General features: G+C 31.6%; 1 protein-coding gene across 2 annotated transcripts; it reads right to left on the reverse strand.

The window, feature by feature from the left end:
• Positions 1–530: 530 nt before the first annotated feature.
• Positions 531–9,765, reverse strand: LOC143065427 (myo-inositol 2-dehydrogenase-like). Of its 2 annotated transcripts, none has more exons than XM_076238986.1 (8): positions 9,677–9,765; positions 8,232–8,452; positions 7,212–7,282; positions 6,560–6,668; positions 3,010–3,137; positions 1,775–1,950; positions 1,228–1,399; positions 531–750 (listed from the first exon to the last, which is right to left on the reverse strand). In XM_076238986.1, exons 2-8 carry the CDS (start codon positions 8,441–8,443, stop codon positions 641–643), a joined length of 978 nt encoding a protein of 325 aa, XP_076095101.1. In that variant the 5' UTR covers positions 8,444–8,452; positions 9,677–9,765; the 3' UTR covers positions 531–640. The 2 variants fall into 2 exon arrangements, with proteins under 2 accessions (XP_076095101.1, XP_076095100.1); XM_076238985.1 differs by having other exon boundaries at positions 1,775–2,007.
• Positions 9,766–12,834: the final 3,069 nt, after the last annotated feature.

Raw genomic sequence — 12,834 nt, forward strand, 5'->3', positions numbered from 1 at the left:
AAACGAGTCTGATAGGCTGATTTATGTTAAAAAAAAACAATTAACGAAATGCAAATATGACATGCAGCAAATAGTAAAAACCACTGAATTACAAGCTCTTGAATTGGGACAGGTACATACAAAATATGGTGGTGTTAAAGATGTTAGCAGGGATCCAACCCTCCCCTAAACTGGGACAAATTTAGTATTTTTGTAAATCTGGTGTGTCTAAGTTGCTTGTCTGAATATATCTCCACCAACAAAGGTCAGAATTATTCATTTGAAAGCCGAGGATAAATGTTTGAGACTATCGATGGTCCTATAATATAAACTTCGTACCATCAATGTTGAACCGTTCAGCATTGCTAGTTAAATCAAATATCCGATAAAAAAAGGATGAACGCACTAAGTCTTATATTATAGGACTAAGACTAAATTCAAATTTATATGACACTAGGTGCACTCATTTAAGATATCAGCCTTGAAACGTTGTATGCCAGATGTGTTTTGTCTACAATTATCAGCGGAAAATTTAAGAAGAAACGAAAAAATTATATAAGATTTTTCAATAGATGCATTTATATATGTATTGACAGTCATTGACCAATATGATATGGATGTTAGTTTAGTCAATATAATATTACAACGAATGATAGAGTTTCTACGGGGTATAATATACTTTAGAACCAGTCTGTAGAGCTTCTGTCAACATATAAACAAGCTTTGTTGCCATAATAACACTTCCACCAGTCACCGTACATTCTTCTTCGCCTTTAAAATAAGGATAATATTGATTTACATATTCCAAGTAATGAACTTTTCATCTGCTATTATATCTACTTTGTTTTGTGATTTTCAGCTTAGTTTTTGGTTGGGTACATAAAGCTCAGTCTTGAGTTTTCTATGTTGTGATGTGTGTGTAGTTGTTTAACTGTTTTTTGCCAGTTGTTTTCGATTAATGAGTTTGATATCCCTTGTGTATCTTCTGCCTCTCTGTTACATATTAGCAAAAGTTCTCGCACGTTATACCGCAAATCGTATTATGTTTTGTCAAATTCTTTGTGGTGTAAACGTCTCTTATTTAGTCTCATACATGGTGTCAATTCATAAAATAATAATTAAGAAAGGAAATTGCCGCTTCATGGACAGACCAAAAATATAACGTTAGTTTTATTGAACATTAAGTTAAGTTTTTAAATGTTAAGTGACTAATATTTAATTGCAATTACTGTGAAATGTACGATTTACCTTTAACAACGTTGATAAAATGAGACATTTCTGCAGCAAATGAATCTAAATATCGGTCAAGAAATCCATCCACTAAATGGTATGGAGACAAGTGCGTGCCTTTATCATCAGTGATTTCTAACTGGGACTCTCGTATGTTTGTTATATCAACCCCCTGTTTTGTTCCTAAAATCTGTAAAGAAATGTCGTATGTTAGTAATATCAACCACATGTTTTGTTCCTAAAATCTATAGAGAAATGATAACTTTCAGAAATGACTTGTATTCAAGGGAAAAAAGTTGGAAAAGATATAAGAACAATATTATAAAAGATATTGAATTTAAGACTCCTTACCTGCAAATCTGAATTCAAATTATGTATCATCAAAGAACAAACGAAGTTGATTCTGTTTATAAATATACAATAATTTTTAAAAATGTATTTATAATGTAGCCAAAGTTGTTTTGTTACAAATTTCCAATGACTTCGATGATAAAAATTGTGTTCATGCGTTGTAAAAGCAATTTATGTACTCTATATCAACTATATTTTATACACAGGTACATACTTTCACAGACTGTTGATAACCTCCACATGTCATTCGGTTGAGGTCTAAATGTACTAATGTACCATTCTTGAATTTTATCAATCCCATTGCCGTGTCATATTCCCCGTACGACTGAAACCCCTCTGACAACACTGAAGTATGTGAACCGATGGCTGTACAGAATTCTGGTTCCTCCCCTATAATCCATGCTATGTAATCAATGTCATGTATTCCCATATCTAGAAATATTCCTCCTTAGCAAAACAAGGAACCAAATACAAGAGAAAATTAAAAAAAGGCTACCAATAAAATTGAAATAAAACAAAACACAAAACAACACATTTACGACTTATAAAAAAGTTGATGCTACAAAGGATCAAAACAGAAGATAGGAAGGGGTCAAATCTTACTACTATTTTAAACTTATAACTGAAGTAGCTACATATGTCGTTAAGTTTTTATTACTTCAAAACGACACCTACACTCATTTTCTTTTCAATTCACGTTGTCGTAACAAATAATTGTTTTTTCCTGGCTTTTCTTGTGCTTAAGAAGTGAGCTCTTTTGAATGTAAGGTTGTGTATTGATTGTTTATATTGATTTATGTAAGTTTATTCAGGTTTATAGTTTAACAAATTTGTACAATAGCATTTAAGTTTCACAACTCAATTCAATAAACACAAAGGAGACAAATGCAAATGAAGAATAGACATTCAATAAGACATAAATTATTTAGTGACGTCAATTAATACCTAATATAATCTTTTGATCCTCAAAACGTTTTGGTCTGACTATTCCTAATTAAGTTTTATACAGAACCAGAAAGAGTTTCTAACAAATACCAGATATATAAGACAAAAAATCTTCAAAGATTCATTTCTCAAAAAGCCAATGCTTTGGCACCTTTATGATTCCTTCCATACATGAATGCTAAATTAAACATAGTAAATTTTGTAACACAAAACAGTTTCATTTTTTTCTTAAGTATCTATGATAGTTTCGGACGGCTGTAAGATAACGTTAGTTGCGAATTTGGATTTATAAAGGTTTTTTTTCAAGGACAGCTGCAGTTTCCGTTGTTTAAGATACCAACAACAAAATTGGGGAAAAGGGAATTTCAGAAAAAAAATAACGAGATATTAGTAATCAATGTTAAAAAACCCAACTAATATCCTAGGATAGAGAGCAATGCAAAATAACAAAAAGTCTGTTTTTAGTATTTACTGTCATCCATTCTAGACTCTAGTATGCATTACCTTTGTTATGAGCGAAGTATTCCAGGTTAGTTTGATTATCTCTGCTTTCCATTTTGACAGTACGAATTTTACCAAAAGCTCCTTTTTTGGCAAGGAGGCCAGCTTGGGCAAACTGTTTGTCGAAACGTCTAAAGAAATAAATAAAATCAATTAGTTAACAGTGTTAAGCATATTAATCTGTTTTCTTTACCGTTTTGAAATTTTTTCTTATATCTTCAGCTTTAAATATCCATGCACAAATCAAAAATAAAGGCAACAGTAGTATACCGCTGTTCAAACTCATAAATCCATGGACAAAAAACAAAATCGGGGTAACAAACTAAAATTGAGGGAAGCGCATTAAATATAAGAGGAGAACAACGACACAACACTACAATGTAACACACACAGAAACGGACCAAGCAACAGACAAAATCCCACGAGAATAACAAATATAACATCAAAACCAAATACATGAATTTAGGATAGACAAGTACCGTGACACGTCTTATCGCAATGTCAATTTACACTCAAAAATAAGAGAAAACAAACGACGCAACGTTAAATTGTAACACACCCAGGAACGAACTATAATATAACAATGGCCATATTTATACATTTATACATTTCTACCCCGTTAAACCTGTTATAAGTCTGTAACTTTGTTATGAATTTCCTGACTTAGTCGGATGACATTTGCAAAAGTATAAATTTTTCAAATTACTACGGATTTGAAATTACGTTTTGGAATTTGGGTCCTTAGTGCTATTAAACTTTGTACTAGTTTGGCTGATCTGAGCGTTACTGATCTTATGTTGACGAAACGCGCGTTTGGAGTATCAAGTTATAAGCATGGTGCATTTGACATCTATTTACGTAGGACCATGTTAATAATTAACCTGAATATGTTTTTTACACAACCGCTCCAATAGAGTAAGGAGGGAGAACAACTGCACGTGACTCTTCATCTGATTTGCGGTCACCATGACAAGTTGATTTAATAATATGATGCGTCAGTGTTTAAACTCCCTACCGATATGTTTTCGTGGTCTTAAATCTTTTAAATACCAATTTAGTCGTCTCATGTTCTGATTATCTGTTCTTTGGTCGGATTGTTGTCTCTTTGACACATTCCACATTTCCATTCTCAATTTTATCATGTGTAATTTTAACGATGTTCTATTCAATAACAACAATTCAACTGAGTGTGAATTCGAATAACATTACACGACAGGGCTACAATAAATAAAAAGACTTCCAAACAAATTTAGTTATCGGTATTTTAATCACTTTGAACACCAGTGTCTGGTATTGACTATTTTTGGGGAAAACAATTGAATGAACATAAACATGCAATTTTAAAAGAAAATTCAAACTTAAATGAATAATTTAATACTTTACCATGTTTTTAAACATTATTCATCATTAGCTGAAAATGTTTGAATTGACACTGTTAGACTTTTGATATGTACTCTATCTTAAACAAAACATTTCACAGTTTAATATGCTCATCCATTTTTATGTTACCATCCGTCTGTTTAATGCCCTGATCGAATGACTGTTTTGCCCCTTACCCGTGTAATGCTCACATTTTATGATAATTTTACCAGTGTAATTCTCACATTTAATGATAATTTTATCTGTGTAATGCTCACATTTAATGATAATTTGACCTGTGTAATGCTGACATTCAATGAAAATTTTATCTGTGTCATGCTCACATTCAATGAAAATTTTACCTGTGAAATGCTCAAGTTCAATAACAATTTTACCTGTGTTAAAGTCATAACAAACCTCAAATTAAAAAAAATAATGCATATGTTTTTTTATAACTCAATGGATAGTTTTCATTATAAAACTGATGTACATGTACTTTTTTTTGAAGACAATTATTTAATTTGTTCATATCTAAAAATTAAAATTGAGAATGGAAATGGGGAATGTGTCAAAGAGACAACAACCCGTCCAAACAAAAAACAACAGCAGAGGGTCACCAACAGGTCTTCAATGTAGCGAGAAATTCCCGCACCCGGAGGCGTCCTTCAACTGGCCCCTAAACAAATATATACTAGTCCAGTGATAATGAACGCCATACTCATTTCTAAATTGTACACAAGAAACTAAAATTTAAATAATACAAGACTAACAAAGGTCAGAGGCTCCTGACTTGGGACAGGCGCAAAAATGCGGCGGGGTTAAACATGTTTGTGAGATCTCAACCCTCCCCCTATACCTCTAACCAATGTAGAAAAGTAAACGCATAACAATACGCACATTGTTTACTTTATTCTAATTTCTTCTTTCCTTTCAGGAAGTAATTCTCCGACATATTTTCCGTATGCAACGTGACCTCAGTGTGACCCATCTCGTAAAAATCCGGTGATCGCAATACGCATGGATGTCCTTAACATAAACTATTATCTGCTTGTACATGTTCAACACGTGCTCCTTATACACGTACATATATATTTTGTTGATTGTTGACAAACAGGTGACAATCGTTAAACTTCGGCTTCTGACAAAAAACTGTTCGTTTGTATGAAATGATTGATGTATATATCAGATAAATTTTAAATTTTGAAAATTGATTTCCATGATTTTAAACAACTTTCTTTTTTGTAATAATTAACAAGTCTTTTAGTTAACAGCTTGAGATCACCCCTAGTTTTTGGTGGGGTTCGTGTTGTTTATTCTTTAGTTTTCTATGTTGTGTCATGTGTACTATTGTTTTTCTGTTTGTCTTTTTCATTTTTAGCCATGGCGTTGTCAGTTTGTTTTAGATTTATGAGTTTGACTGTCCCTTTGGTATCTTTCGTCCCTCTTTTACAGTGTCAAAATAAAGTTGATATGAGACGGAATTGGAAAACCATCTGCATATAATCAATATTTGTATTCATGCTAAAATAACCATTGTGACTGAGAGGAAAGTTGTGAAATATAAATACGATTGATTGTTGCTGTTTTTTAGATAGTTTTTATTAAATTTCTTTTAAATTTAAAGGTTAGAATTTTTTTACAAAAATCTTAATGATAATGATGTAATGTGTGAGAGTATGCATGCATGTGTGTAGTGTTGTATGGACTATCTTCATAATATTGAAAATATGATATGTATAACGATTGTATAGTATGTATATATATGTAGTATGATGAATACAAAAAAAATCGGCTTCAAAACACGAACTTATACGAAATTTATGACAAAATCGTGCACAGAAGACTAAGTTTTTGATGTCTGTATGCATTGGTTCATGAATCGGAATAACATTATTTTTCACCGGTCACTCGTTTATTATGACTTTAATGCTCAAAATAAATAATAATTTTACCTGTAAAATGCTCACAATAAATTATAATTTTACCTGTAAAATGCTTACATTCAATGATAATTTTACCTGTGTAATGCTCACAATAAATAATAATTTAACTGTAAAATGCTCACATTCAATGATAATAGCACATGTGTAATGATCACATTCAATGATAGTTTTACCTGTGTAATGCTCACATTCATTGATAGTTTGACCTGTGTAATGCTCACATTCAAAGATAATTATACATCGCCTCTTACCTGTTTAATGCGCATAATAACGTCTTTCCTTGTCGTTTAGCTTCTCCATAGCAATCCTTTACATCTTCAACAGTAATGCATAATGGCTTCTCACAGAAGACATGCTTACCTATCAATGACACACTACTAAGTATAATCATTATCATTTTTACTCGAAAAAAGGTAAAACTAAAAAATTCCGAACACCGGTAGCATCTCTATTCGTTAAGCAAGCTATATTGTTATAATGTGATAAGAACAGAACAAACACGGTAATTGTTAACACTTTACGTTTTGCTGCTTAACAATGAAAACTGCTTTTCATAAAGATGCAAGTGTCAAGTGTTCTAAGAAGAAGCTATATTTTTATTTATCAAAAGTTGTTCACAATTGGCCTTCCCCCCCCCCCCCCCCTATTATAACAATCTCGCTTATGTGTCATTTTGAAGTCGTGTCATTTAAGCTTGTCTGATACACAGGTTTTTTTAAAAGCCTATTTTCTGATGCTTAAAAACTATGAATAGTAACGATATCAGTCAATGTTTTGTTTTGGTTAGAAAACAGGACCAAATAAGTTTTAAATGAATTTTGTCCTTGGTTTCTCGTATGCAAAAATAAATATGCAAATCAAACGGTTAAAGTATACGTAAATAGTGCGTGAATAAAACCCTACCTGCTTTTAGTGATTTCATTATGAATTCTTTATGAAGTCCAGTTGGTACACATATTACTACCATTTTAACTCTGAAAGAAAGATCATATACTGTAATGTAATACACAGTTACTGTAATGACAGACACTTTGGTGCATACTAATTACAAGTGCTTTTGTAGATAAGTAGTCACTGTTATGATCATGATTTGGTTTACAAAAACGATGAGTCGTTGTGTCTCTACCCTATCTTTTCGCGGTCTAGAATATTTAGATATAAGTATAATTGTCTGATCTTAAATTTTACGGATTGTAACATTTTGTCCGACTGTAAATTCGAATAACGGATGATGCATGGTTAGCAATAAAGAAAGGCAACATACCCCTGTTATATACAAATATACAACAGTATACAAATATAGCTTTTGCATGAGGTTGTATATCGAGAATGTATAGACCTGAACGAAATATATTGACTGAGGAAAAAGTCCGATGTCGATATACTATTTTTGGTTAATTACTCCTTGTATTGACCTCAATCACAAACTGCAATTATTATACATGTGTTACTAATTTCCGACCATATTTGTATCAACTCCGCCAGTGCATTATATTTTCTTTTTGTTCGATCATCACATTTTGTTGGAATTTTAAAGATATCATATTGTCATTTGGACAATAAGAACATTTAATTAATTTTATCTTTTTGTGAGTACATCTTATTTATTTCAGGATTTATTTTTTCAATCAATCGATATAAATAAATTTTTCTCAAAAACTTCTAACAATATCCTAAATTCTTGAAGTCACAAAGTATGTTGGTTTTTGAAAATAATCGGGCAGTTTAACTTTTTAAACCGCCGTTTTCAATCGACATTTGAAAATATAGTAAAATGTGACTAGACGAATCAAATTAGTCAAAATATACAAATTAATAATATTAATTTATTTAAAATATATGAAGTTAAATCTTGAGTAAGCATAAATGAGTCGATGCAATACGATTGTCCCTTAACATGTGTCACATATTTTTAACGATTACCTTTCATCCGCCATCACCGTTTCGAATCTATCCGGGGTTGTTATTTTTGTATCAACCAGATTATACACGTTGGCCAATTCCTTTAGATTTCCATGAACAGCAGTAGTGTCCACCATCCAGTGAACCTGAATACAATGACTGTTTACCATATTTTTCAAATGAACCTGTCCAATACGACCAACACCAATTATTGCAGCACCAATACGGTTCATCTTTTTCAACTGTAAACAGATGTTAACATTATTGTCATAGTTTAATATCATTATTATTGACAAGTTGGCCTAATGTGAATTATTAATAGATAAAAAAGTTTTAAAAAAATGAAATTTGTCCGGTTTGTGTAAAGGTTTTATTTCTGAGGATATACTTTCCAATACAGAAGTAACCTTTGGATTTTATATCTTCCAAAAAAGGTAGACTAGTAGTTCATAGGCAGAAAAATCGAAAACTTAGCGATAAGATTCAATGTTTATTTAGTGTATGTACCATTAGGAATGAACATTTTACGATCTAATAAAAAAAATGTATCGCAAATTTGACACATGTTACAACCAGGGTGTGTTAAACGACATTGACTACTCACGAAAATTATGTCTTTATGTTTTTAGAAGACATTGTTATGTTTATCAGCACAAAGACATAATTTTGTCATCTGACCGTGACATCATCAACGTTTTTTTTATGGTTTACTCCGGTTTAAAATGGATTTTATAATTAAATTAAAAGTCAAAAACACACATAGTTGGGAATGACTGTAATATTTTTTCTGTCTATGAAGAAAAAACATAGAAAATGTGGTCACACTTTAAAATAACCCACTACGCGGGTTATTCAGTGTGCACCACATTTTTATGTTTTTTCTTCATAGACAGAAAAAATATTACAGTCATTCCCAACTATGTGTGTTTTTGACTTGGAAAGCAACTTAACACAATGCAGTAGATGTTGGGGTTGAAGTTTTAACACCTATAGGTTAAAATCACTTCAAAAGAACGATGTAAGATTTCAGACTCTTTTTAATTTTTTTTTATTAACGAAAACGAAAATATACATACAAATATGGTGGATAGGTATCTAAACCATTGTAAGATTAATTCAGCCGAGGGAACGGCAAGGCAGTTTTGATATTGTTGGGGTATATTCAACAGGAAATACGTATAACGTTAACGTTTTATTATCATTGGCTCGGAGATCCAAATGAGAATGTAAAACGTTGTAGCAAATACTGACATTGGAATATTAATTTTCAACTTATCTGTACACATACATTATAACTTTTAGTTGTATTTATATACAACAACAGCACATTCTTATTGCCCAACGTTCCAGAAACATGTGATGGTAAATTAAATCACATTTGAAATAGACTGACATAATAAATCATTAATATGGTCATTAGATCAAGTGTATATTGCTATGAAAATAAATTTTCACCAAATACTTACTTTTCAAGACGACAATAAAACTCGCATCTGTTAATGTATCAAATATAGAACAGCTTATCTACCTTTATATAAACAACCTCTGACCTACCTTGTTATATGTATGAATTTATATTTTCGGTCGGTCGCTAGAAATATTCTTACGTAAACATAGCTTTTCTACCTTTATCTTGTCAAGAACATCGGTAAATAAAACAGGTGCTTCAAAATGTACTTCTACCAGATTTTGTAAAGTTGGATACGTTAACTTAAATAACACTCTTAGTTTGGAACGATACCTTCTCGAAACTGAAACGATATTAAATATGACCTAGTTATACCATGGACACATAAGACGTGCAGTCATTTCAACATCATTCACAGCAACTCGAACGACATATTCTATTAGATCTGTATAACATGAATTATCTTCCTAAAATTTTATAGAGTTTCCTTCCTATGCAGCAAACTCTAGCTTGTTTACAAATTATATACTCATAGCACAATGCTGCAAACTAGAATTTTCCATTGATAAAGTATTGTGTTAGTCCAAATAATGATGACGTCGTCACAGCAATAATTTAATAAAGCATTTCAATACCTTCATAATCATGATTATTATTTGGACTAGTATTGTGTAAGTAATTGATAATTTTTCGATGCCATTCCTTCTAGTTGTATGAATTTCAAGATTATTTATACGTCAACAAAATTCTTCACTGTTTAAGGAGCCCTGTGTTGTTGTTAATGGAAGATGTTCGTTGCTATTTTGCGGTTTACATGTTACTAATATACTAATTATATTTATTTACATTATTTTTTATGCATTCTCTGCGCTAAGTGTTCTTGCGTTAGTGTTGTCTTTTTAGTGATATTTTATAACATTGTCATATAAGTGGGAGGTTTGGCTAGCAATACAACCAGGTTCGACCCACCATTTTTCTTAGAATGTCCTGAACCAATGCTGGAATATGGCAGTTGTTATCAAATAGTCCGATTCTATATGTATTACCGTTTGTTCTTTATGCACTTCGGTGTTTTTGTTGCTCGGTTTTAGTTTGTTACCCGGATTTGGTTTCAACCGAGTTATTACTTTTAAACAGCTTCATACTGCTATTACCTCTATTTATATCGCTATGTTATCATTTATTTGAAGGAATATCGTTTTAATTCAACATAAACCTTTGCAAAATACCCCGTTTATATATCTCAGAGTGCGATTACAACTCCCACAGGCAAGGTTTACCTTATATGAATTAGACTATTATTTTAACGCCCTATTTGATAACAGAGCTTGTAACGTTTCAGATTATTGTGTATACGTATTAATTATGTTTATGTTTGAGCTTACTGGTAAAGATTAATTCAGAGAAGATAAAATAATCTATGTACTAAATAGTAGTAAACCTGTGTACATATAATAAGAAGATGTGATATGATTGCATATGATACATAAAGGCAACAGTGGTATACCGCTGTTCAAACTCTCCACAAGTGACCGAATGACACGGAAATTAACTATAGGTCACATTATACATGTTCATCGTATATATAACAAAAACACTTGCTTATGAAAGTTTATAAATACATGTTTTTTTTCAGCTTTTTGTACTTAAGATTGTAACTCCACGAGACACAGCTGACTTATAACTGTATTAATTCTTCTTTGTATGTCAAACGTTTTAAAATTAAGTAACAAGGCCATGATCTTACTCAATGTAGAATATTTAGGCAGAATACTTTGTTGTCTGTACGTAAACCCTTCAGGATCATCAATCATCAAGAAATTACTTCATAGCAAAAACAAAATCAAGAATATGATATTTAATAGATCTACTTTCCATTATGTACTATCATTTATCATATAAAATATGCCGCGCAACCCTATGTGTTGACCTTTAAAAAATAGCAGTGCATGTTATCGATACTAGGATACAAAAACAAAAAGTAGATAGCATTATCGTTCAACTTCACGTTCCTCCCGTAAAGTTGATGTCCTCTCATTTAATAATTCCAAGTATTGGAGTTATTTTGAACTTGATATAAGGAATACCACAGATACAGCTAAGTAAGCTTTAAACCGGATAACAAATTCTATATTTTCTACAAAAACATTCAAGATATTTCATGAATGTGCATGTTCACACCATAGAATTAATTAGCAGGGATCTGCTCCTTACATAAAAACTAGAAATATTTATCAAGACGACCGACTGATATCGACCATGCAAAAGTTTTAAGGTCGCCTTCATGAACTTCAATTGCAGTCTTAGATATTAACATGCCAATAGTGTTGCATAATCTGTAATTTTACAAATTGTGTCTTATTCCCGATTGCGATATTTTATTTGACTGAGTGTGGGCTCGCTTGACAGATGATGTATGTATAGCAACAGAGACGCAAAGGATATCAAAAAGACATTTAAACTCATTAGTCTGTAATAAGACAGACAAACAAAAACACAAAACACAACAGGAACCCACAAAAAACTGTGATTCAAGAAATGCTTACTGGGTCGGGACCGCTTCTGCTGGACCATTATTCTAAGAAGATATTATCAGCTCAGTGGTAAATACTTTGGTACTGACATGATGTATAACAAACCTGAGATCCCCCGTCAATGTTTGGTTGATGCGTGTTGTACAGTCTTGAGTTATCGGTGTTGTGTTTTTATTACTTTTGTTTTCGTCGTTAAATGTTTTTAGTCTTGACATTGTCAGTTTGTTTTCAATATTTGAATTTGAATTTCCCTTTTGTATCATTTACCTCTTTTTTTAGATTGTCTGATTAGAATTTATAAATTATCAAGAAACTAAGGTTTCAACTCCCTCGGTCAAAGTTGACCTTAAATGTATGTGTCTATTATTTTGTAAACTTTTAGTGTTGAAGGTTCATTCGAAATATGGCATTTAAAAGGATTGTTTTCATGTTGTACCCTGTTGACCCTCTCTATCTCGCTCTTGTTTTGAAGTTCTTTTAGTTGTTGTCTGTTACTTTGATTTGTTTTGTTAAATCAGTTGTTGAGACTTGTATATCGATAAAATTATATTTCTTAAATTCATACTTGGTCCTTTTAGAATCTGAAATATCTAAAATATCCTATCTGTTTTTGAACACTAAATGACGAATTTTAGATTTTTTGTGTTTTTATTTGCCTTTAAGTTACTCCTTCACCTGCAAA

This window comes from Mytilus galloprovincialis, chromosome 2 (genome assembly GCF_965363235.1).
Source record: "Mytilus galloprovincialis chromosome 2, xbMytGall1.hap1.1, whole genome shotgun sequence".
Lineage (NCBI taxonomy): Eukaryota > Metazoa > Mollusca > Bivalvia > Mytilida > Mytilidae > Mytilus > Mytilus galloprovincialis.

Coding starts and splice junctions, on each gene's coding strand:
- LOC143065427 (XM_076238985.1), bottom strand. CDS start 8,443: ATGAACCGTATTGGTGCTGCAATAATTGGTGTTGGTCGTATTGGACAG. Junction 6,669..7,211: donor AATGAAATCACTAAAAGCAG/GTAGGGTTTTAT, acceptor TGTCATTGATAG/GTAAGCATGTCTTCTGTGAG. Junction 1,400..1,774: donor GTTATCAACAGTCTGTGAAA/GTATGTACCTGT, acceptor ATTTCTTTACAG/ATTTTAGGAACAAAACAGGG.